This window comes from Mercenaria mercenaria, chromosome 1 (assembly GCF_021730395.1).
Source record: "Mercenaria mercenaria strain notata chromosome 1, MADL_Memer_1, whole genome shotgun sequence".
Classification (NCBI taxonomy): domain Eukaryota; kingdom Metazoa; phylum Mollusca; class Bivalvia; order Venerida; family Veneridae; genus Mercenaria; species Mercenaria mercenaria.
The window spans coordinates 102,889,690-102,899,620 of record NC_069361.1 but is presented as its reverse complement, the minus strand read 5'-3'; the positions used below and the strand labels follow the sequence as shown (position 1 = coordinate 102,899,620).

The 9,931-nt window shown below is 33.7% G+C and overlaps 1 protein-coding gene across 1 annotated transcript; it reads right to left on the bottom strand.

Moving 5' to 3' along the window:
- Positions 1 to 861: 861 nt before the first annotated feature.
- Positions 862 to 8,635, bottom strand: LOC123545344 (uncharacterized). Its single transcript, XM_045331671.2, has 2 exons — positions 7,800 to 8,635; positions 862 to 5,188 (listed from the first exon to the last, which is right to left on the bottom strand). Exons 1-2 carry the CDS (start codon positions 8,263 to 8,265, stop codon positions 4,080 to 4,082), a joined length of 1,575 nt encoding a protein of 524 aa, XP_045187606.2. The 5' UTR covers positions 8,266 to 8,635; the 3' UTR covers positions 862 to 4,079.
- Between the last annotated feature and the right edge of the window lie 1,296 nt (positions 8,636 to 9,931).

Below are 9,931 nucleotides of genomic sequence, written 5' to 3'. Positions count from 1 at the left end.
TTCTAATGTTATTATACTTCGGTTCCAGTCCCAACGTAGTTTAGTGTAGTAACATTAGATGCTGTTGACGTTGGTCAAAATGACTTGGTCTATCAAAGAAGTGTGATATTTCAGTAGGAAAAGATGTGATAAAAAGAATATTACGTTTGTGTCGTTTCACATTGCCTTTATTTAACCCCTTGAATAAAAATAATATGAAATACTCGGCACAGCCTCGCATTTTATTCAGCTCGTTTAATCAAATTCAATATATAATATCGTCTATTTATTACTTAAAGTATATCTATTTTTCAAAAATAAGAATTAACTACTGGTTAAAGCCATCTAGGAAAGGTATTAGCTAATATCAAAATGAAAAAAAAATGGCTATTTATATGATTTACTATCACTGTGCCAATTCTTCAGTATCGTGTAAGACAACCGTCTCCTGAATTTGTTAAATGGTGTGTAAATCTTGAACTAGTCTCCGTGTTATTCCTGACATTATTTTCATTTATTCGCTACTTTATTTGCTTTCTTAGTGTTCGTGTGGAGAACAGGGAAATGCCGTAACAGATCGTTGTCATTAATGCATTTCACCAGCTCAAGATTAATCCAATGCGATGATAAGAAATGTCTGATGCTTTTAAAGAGGTCTTATGCAGTGATTTAACGTCTTAAGAGAAAAGTAAAAAGAAAATTAAATGTTACAGTCTATAACCTTAAAATGTAAATGCAAATTCCTTGTTGGCACACAATTACATCTATGGAACATTTGCACTGTAAAGAAAACAATCTCTGCACTTATCAAATATTAAATGTAGTTTTGAAATATTTAGAAAATTTGCAGGAGAATTTTCAGAAATGGTTTGAAATGTATTTCAATGATATCATTTCCCCAGGTGACTTAAACTGCATGTAAGTCACTGGAAATTTCTTAAGATTACTTAAAATACATTTAAGTTTTGAGTATTACACATACATTTAGGAGTTTCAAAAGTATTGAAAATTGAGGTGTAAATAATAACTTTTCACAAACAAAAATGTTTAAGTATGAGGATGAAAATAATAGTATCCTCTTCTGATCATTTGTTTTGTTTTTGTTGACATTTTTGTGAGGTTTTCAAATTGGTTTAAGTCGTAAATTCAATTGAATTATATAATGGCATACTTTGATTCATAGAAATTTTGATGCAACATTAACAATATTATATATTTCTGAAAGTATGATAAAAGAAAAAAAATCTTCCTGAACACCATTACTGCACAGAGGATTGGTGTTTTTATTTCAGGGAAAGATCGAAATATATTCGCCGAGTGAACACCAGATGCAACATTTCCACGAGTGTCGCAGCCATGAGCGAAAATGAAAAATATGGTGACTTCCGTTTAATCTTAAATATTATAATTTCAACATCTAAGAAAGAGGAAGATAAATGCGAGTCTTATTTGACAACAGTAAAAAACTCAGTTTTTCACTTTGACCCAAATGAATAAAAAAAACAGGTAAGAAAACCTCATTTTTGTCAAGTATTAATTTTATATTTTACAATGAAACGCGGCAGGTCTATAAAAATGATCTGTAATAAGATTTATTTAATTTTCCCACATTAGCATATTTTATATTGACCTTTTGTCATTTAGTAAACATCTCTTTAAACAATGATCCCATTGCTTAGTCTGTAAATGCTAAATAGCTCGGAATTCCGAAACTAATTTTCTTTTCATATTTGACACATTCACCCATTTATTCGCTATTCAGTATTCTTTCTTGACATTTCCAAAGAGAAATTAGAGAAGATGTAACCGACCCAACATGATTTCAAGCAGATTAAGCGGTGTTTTAGTGCATAAATTAAATGGATAAACGACACTTGAAAATGTATAACATAAGCCATTTCCCCCATTGGAAATAATCTTTCAGCTAAATGGGCTATCCATAGCTGCATAGTACATCTTTCATATAATATTACGTCCATGCCGAAGTGTACTCTTTTATAGTGTTATGAGGAGTCATAATCGTAATTAGTATATTTATTTTTATATGAATATGTGATATTATTTCATTTTATTTTATAATGTACTATGTCCCAGAAGAATAAATAATAAAATAAAATAAGCATGCGGATGCAATTCTGATATGATCGCATATTTACACGTGTTTCACATAAGTTCTGTATAGAAAAAAAAAACAGAAGATATTTCTAAATACCGTAAAATCGATTTATTTTTATTTTCAGAAATACATTGTTTGCAAATGGACGAAAAATTGCAAAATTTATATAGTTACGAAAAAAGACACTATATAGTAATATCGAATATCAATTTAAAACATTCAGTACCATTTCTAACACATCTATAAAACGCATTTGGTAAATTGTTGTGACAATTTCAAATGAACAAACACCTTAGACTAAAATATATAAGAAAATAGATTCATGTCAGATATCTATTGTAAGCGATTTTTTTGCTACCCAAGTGAGCGGTTTGAATTGCTATTTCTAGGGAGAACTCCGACTACCGAGAATAAATGTAATATGTACCTACAGAAATTTCCGACAAGTTCTCCATCTATAATCTTAAATTAGGGAACAAACGACTGATATAGATTTAAAAAAAGGTAAATCTTGAAAATGACATTTTACTATGAAACAGTACTCGGATAAGTTATTCAAACGATGCAGTTTTTATTGCGTACCATCTGATCTAGGCTTTCGTCAGAATACACTTATATGCGAAGAATAATGGCGTGATTCTTCCTTCCTAACTAGAGTTCTTACTTACCGATTCTCTCATTAGTTTAAGTTAGATATAATCAAAATATCGGGACAGCTTAAATCCTTCACTTCGGACGTAATCTTGCTAAACTAAGACAGAAGAAGACAGTGTTCTCTGTGTTCACTTCCGGATGTTATTTTTACTACAAAACATATTGATTCAAATAGCCCCTAGTAAGCTTTTCAGCCGACTTACTCAGCACCTTTAACAGATTTTTTTGTAATTTTAGCTCTTGTGTCCGTCTTTCAATTATGCAGTTAACTATAGAACCAATGCAGCATGCGTACTTTAATGTTTCTGGTAAAAATACAGTCAATCATGATAATTGTAATCTTTATTTCGACTAAAACTTTTCGGATCTGACATAACTTTTTAAGAATTACTTACAGATTTTATTTACAATTTACATAAAATGACACAGCCCTCGGTTCAGTAAAAATAATGGCGAAGAACAGATTTAACTACTTTTAATTTAAATAATTTGTGTCCTTCTTTTCTTTGATAAATGTGTTGAACAAAGCTTGACTACCAGATTGCTTGATGCAGAAATATTTTTTATTTAAGGAATGTATTCTGAATTTGATAATTTTAAAACATGCATTTTACAAGAGTCATAGCTTAATTTACGTTTAAGTATGCACAAAGCCAAGATAACACAAGTCTTTAGCCGAAGTGTTATTATATTTTGTTTCTTTTACAGGTACAATGTACTGCACTAAAATGAATATACATAGCCTGTTTTAATTTTAGCTATTTGTTGCCTTTTTTCTTGGTTCTTCCGTGTATATATATCTACTCAATATGTTTGCAAGTTGCCAGAACATGTTAACACGATATGTCTGAATCAAATAACAGATTAAAATCCATGTGAAATGTCTATTATAATTAACCTTTTTGTTCATGGTGCGTAGACATCATAATAAAGATAATTTGTTTTGATGCCTTGTTATCAATGTATTTTAGGAGATTCGTATGTTTTAGAAGAAATTTACATAATGCTCCGGGGTTTACAAAGATCATCGACAGGTAACTACGCAAACATTGAACATTTCCTAATATCCAGGTGTGTGTGTGGGGGGGTGTGTGGGGGGGGGGGGGGGCGGAATTTTTAAAAGACTTAATAAACACGTGAAGGAACACTATAAACTGTAAACTAAACTAAAATGAAACAAAAATAAAATATTCTGCACTAAAGATTGAAAGATCATTCCTTTATGCAGCAAGGGACATATGAGAAATATGCCTTTATAATTGAAAGACACATTTTTCTGTTCACATTAGTAAAAGCTGTGAGAGTTACTCAATCTCTCACACTCATTTTCTTATGGATGGGTTTCATCATATTTGTCCAGAAGATCAGTCAGTTTATGTTCTATCAGTCCAATTTTCACAGCAAGTTTTCTACATTTGTACCTCACTTCTTCTTGTATAAGATGGAACGACATGGCAAGTAATGCCATGCCAAATAGAAGATATAGCGCGCCAAATACACGTTTCATGTCGTCATCCAACCGACCCATTCCAGGGACAAAATCGCCGAAGCCGATCGTTGTTAGTGTAATGAAACAGAAATAAAACGCTACCATGAAATTCCAAGTTTCTTCCCATGAGGCAAATATCAATGCACCAAGCATGATGTATCCAGTGACTAACAAAAGACAAACTGAAATTGGAACAAGGTCACGTGTTTCTTTAAGCTTTGCCTTGAGAAGTCTTTCATCTTCTTCAAAGTCTGTAAGCGACAGCGAACTTGTTGTAGTAGAACCAACATGATCATCGATGTCCACTGATTTGCTTCGTTTTATTCTGTGATGCTCCATGTCCTCAATGGTAACTTCAGCGATCTCGTCTTCCGGTATAACAGTTAGGTCATTACTAAGAGGATGGTGTGCATGTAATGCACCGTACTGGTGGTGTGAGGAGAGCGAATATGTCCTGTCTCGAGTGGTGCCACCTGAGTCTTTAAGTATACTCTCAGAATGACGTCTACTTAGCTTGCGGTGAAATTCAGAGTCACTTGTATTTGAAACTCCTGTGTTCTTCTTTGGAAATGGATCAGAGGCAGTGAATTGACCAGCTTGCTTGTCAGTTTCCTTAATTACATGATCTTCTTCTTCAGTCACGTTCACCTCGGTATGACTATGGTGCAGAATTGACGACATATGTGACTGCTGTTTTCTGGCCCATTCTCGCAGATGTTTTGTCTTTCCTTGTAATCTTTTGACAAACCTCTTCTTAATTCGCCGTCGTTTTAGCTTGATGTACTGGTAGGTCATGTTTATGCAAGCGTGGCGGTATATTAGCCGGAAACACCCTGCCAAGAGGTTGCCAAGGTTGTGTAAGCACAGCATGGTCAAAGGAATACCGCCTATCCCATACACTATCGTCAACAAACGTCCGCCTTTTGTTTTAGGGGTAATATTTCCATAACCTGTAGAAATAGAAGTGATTATCAATTAAATAAAAGATAAATTCATTAAAATAAATTGTTTTATTAACAGAAAAAATGCAAAGTTATTAACTTATTTTATCACATGTTTGACGTCGCGGGAGTGTAATAAAGCCATTACATAAAAATGATAATACACTATAGTGTAATAAGTTTGACGTCAACGTCGTTTACAATATAGGAGACGTCAGTCACATTGACTTGTTTCTTCAGTTAAAGAAAGTAGAATGTTTTGATGTTTCGACAGGAAAGGCTAACTTGTGATAAAAAAAAAATAAAACTCGTTGAATAAAATTGATAAAATCTCGGCAGAGCCTCGCATTTTATTATTTTATTCAACTCGTTTAATAAAGTCAATGTGAAAAGACACTCGTGTAATATCCTCTATAAAAATATATTAAAACAGAATGCACTTATAGCAAAACTTTGTCGCTATCAATATGTTTGTCCTATCCAGTATCATATTAATACTTTCATTGTGAAAAAAGTCTTAACTTCAGTTTTCTAATTAACCCTTACCCTGCTAAATTTCTACAATGAACTTGTCCGTCTTTGGACAGTACCATTAACTGTTAAAAGGGGTGCTTACCAAAAAGATACTGACTGAATGGCGAACAGTTCAGGCACGGATGTGCAGGCTGATCTTGGTCTGCACTGGCCGCAAAGGCAAAAACAATTGCCGCCAGCAGGCTAAGGGTTAAATACCTAAGTGCAAACCAGTACATAGTGATCATTAAGTCAGATTTTTTTCCACAGTGCATTTGAGGCATCGTATTGATAATTATGCCAGCTAGATAGCGGTTTTCCCACAAAGTTAGTCGTTTTGCAATCAGAAAGACAGTTGAATACCTAGAAAGCATGAATAGCGTTTTATTTTGAAATATGATGCCTTCAAGCGTTCATTTATTGACATACTTTATCCCATATGATTTCAAATAGACAGATCTATCAGCTCTCAAAGAGTTGCATGTTAGTGCTTAGGATATAGCGAAACATGGTTTTCTTGGCAATTTTGTTTGAAGTGGAAAAAAAACAGCATACACGTACAAGTATAAGTGACATTTTTAAATCGTGATATATAATTCCTTTGCATCTTAATTCCAAACAGTAATTTTATTCAAGGACAAAAGCACTGTCTGTGATACATTATTTCTTAAGTAAATAGACAATACTGAAGTGCAATAATGTGTTAGTTTTACAATGACTGTGTGTTGCTGTTTTCATCAATACATGCAATTCCTTTCATATTTTTGCAGAAACAAACATTTTTGTCAAAATTTAATGTATCAGTTCATATAAGTCTTACTAGTATTCATTTTCATTCCACCGATTGAGTAGAATTCGAAAAATATATAATGCATGGTATTAACGATAAGAAATCCGTTTTTGTATTTTACCAAAAATGAACGTTTTTTCATTTCGAGTATTTTGCAAGCGTTTTGACTAAAAACTAATTCATCAGTAGTCTGCACCCCAACCTCGTTCATACATTATTATTTAACGTCATGTACGAGACTGGACGTCAAATTGAAAATAAAAATAATTCCTCGAAATTGAGTAGACTGTTCAATAAATTGTCTGTGTTTTTTTTATATAAAAGCAATAAAACTAATGATTTCACTTCAATAAGCATCAGAATGTCTGGTTATTTATCATATCATACGAGTTCTTCAACGCTCAAGAGTGGCATTTTAACTTATATAAATGACATATTACTATTTATAAGGACTGTTATTCGCGATTTTTTTACACTTGAGTCTTAGCAAATTTTGGTTAAATTTGGTAGAAGTTTCACATTTCACCTAAAAAAAAACGGTTATTTTGGCAAGCTCTTCATAATGCATGTGTATCATTATTTCAATAAGAACACTGACACTTGGGGGTCAGGACCCACACATACTACCGGCTACTACTGCTTACTGTCAGTCAACATTTTTAGTATCAGGCCTTTGAGATAGCGCATGCCAACCCGTCTAATTCTGCTAACAAGATCTGACGTTACCCTTGACCTCTAAGTATGAATCTTTGTCATAGTGTCATGGATTTACGGGCGACACTCCGGTTTATTTAGTTTGTTTGTTTGTGTTTTGGGTTTAACGCCATTTTTCAACAGTATTTCAGTTATGTAACAGCGGGCAGTTAACCTAACCAGTGTTCCTGAGTTCTGTACCAGTACAAACCCGTCTCCGCAAGTAACTACCCACTTGAATCAAAGGTGGAGGACGAGTGATATCAGACACAGTGTCTTTTATCAAATCGTCTCTAAGAACATATGCCCCGCCCGGACATCGAACTCAGTACCTCGCGATGCGTAGATCTGCGCTCTCCCTATTGAGCTAAGCGGACGGGCTTCCGGTTTATTTAGGTATATATTCTGCCAAACATAAGACCTGACAAAGTTTTTTTCCGTACAAAGTCGGACGGGCGGACGCCCGCATGCACATACGCCAAAAAAGTCATTTTGGCAAGCATGCTCGACGAAAACGTTAAAAATACTTTATATAAACATTTTCGCTGTGTTTTAGCTTATTGAAAACTCAGATAAAGATTTGCATATTTTCTCATAAAGTGAGATTAAAGAACAAAGTTTTACCAATAGTTGAAATAACTGTGACAGAGTACAGTAGTGACTCTGCGAAGGACCATTGAAATTCATCCCCTTCGAACCGCCCATCCCAATCTCTATCTTCAGTGAGAACATAGATCTCATCTTGGTATTCTTTCAACAAGCCATTAATACGATCATTCACAGCTTTCTGGTCCAACATTCTTTGAATATCGGAATCGTCAAATAATTCAGCAATTTTTTTAACATAAGCATCTTTCGCATTTACGGCATCCTGTCTAATAAGTTTCTCTTCCGGTAATTCAACTGCTTTAAACAAAATTCCGCCAAGGATTGCGTATCCAACCACTAGACAAGTTAATCCTACGTGAGAAAACAGGAAGGCGATAAACCTCCTCAAACATTTGATAAACACCCGAAGACATGACTGGCACCTTGTCTCAGAGTCACTTTCAATGTCCTCGTTTCTTTCACTAAGATCTACGTCTGTCATGATTTATTTGGATTTATCCAACTAACCATTTCATTCTTAAACAATATGTTTGCATTAAACTCCGTTTTCAAACAGTTTATTTCCGTAAAATGATCCCGCTTGTATTGAGTTTATTTCATCTTAAAAACGATTTAATTTTGCTGAAAAATACAGCTATTTATTTCATTCTGAAACCTTTAATTACTGTAGAATTTAGACGTAATTTATTTTTCTTAGATTACATTATTTTCTGCCATCCTGAAACAATTTGTTTTAGTTCTTGCATCTTGGGTACGATTATTAGCTTTTCATTTTGAGCCATCTGTTGTGGAGAAGGTAAAAGTTAGCTAATTATCTGAGAATTATCACTGATTATAAATCAAATATAACAAGTTTATCAATAATGCATTTAGATATATCCGCTGGAACATGTGATAACCTGCTGCTTCCTTGCTGCTTCCTGCATTGTTTATTTTCTTAGACTTAACCAAACGTCTTTATTGTTTGTCAGAACCTTTACAGTAACTTCCTTGAAAATTTTTTAAAAAAAAATTTAAAAAAATACAAGCATCAACGGAATTAAAACCGCATGATCGACGTTGATAATTTCATGATACGTCTATTTTAAATGACAACGAATATGTCGGGGGTGAATGGGAAAGAAGCCTGACTGCTTGTTTATTGATATATACTTGCACTTCTTTCGCATCATGTAATGTCAAACAAAAATTGTAAGATCTGCGCTTTTAATTTCATCATGTGGCACTTGTATTTCTTGTAATTTGTGTTCAAATATTTCCTGTAACTCTGTTACAGCGAACGTTTGTCAAAGAAAAATCTAGATACGTCCTTACACAGAAAACATATGGCCCGCTAACCAGACATTTCCAATATAACAGACGCTCTGTTAAGTTTTTTAATTACTTCTTGGAGTGCTTACAAAGTCTTGTTAAAATTTTCAAACCAATGTGATTATATAGTTCATACATCATCTGCGCTGGTATACTGGTATAGTACCTAAATACTGACTTAATTAAAATTGTCTGCAGGACAATAAAAGAATTACCCTATTTTTTTCAGAACATTGATTTGAGTTTTTGGGTTTTCCCTTCAAAAAGCGAAACGCGAAGCAATATTATTCTAACGAAATTTTAGATTAAATAAAATCTGTAGAATGCAACCAAACAAAATAATAACAGACTCGGTTTGATTCAGTCTGTTCATGAAAGGTAGTGGACAGTGCAACACCCCTCACGCTTCCTATAACCGGCTTAAGCTGACTTCTATGACATAGATATTGAATGGATTCCATAATCCCAGAAGTATTGACTGCATTGGTTTAACTGGTTTCTTAGATGCATTGGTTTGGCTGTAAGTATCACACATTCTTGTCCGGGTACAATGACTTTGTCTATCTTAGTGAACACGAGTATGTTTCGTCAGCGTGTACAGCACTCCGACAATTGGTCCCTTAATTTTAGTACAAGAAAATAAACTGCAGAAAAACCCTAATATCAAGCTATCCAAACATATTAAAATGCGTATTATTTAAGTAGCGGTATTAAAAGTTTTGACGGCGAACTGAGAAAATCAAAAGCCTGAAGGGCCTGAGAGTCAACTAGTGATTGATGTACTGGTAATATAGTCTAAATGGAAAGGTTATAATTTCAAACAACAGGAAATGAAT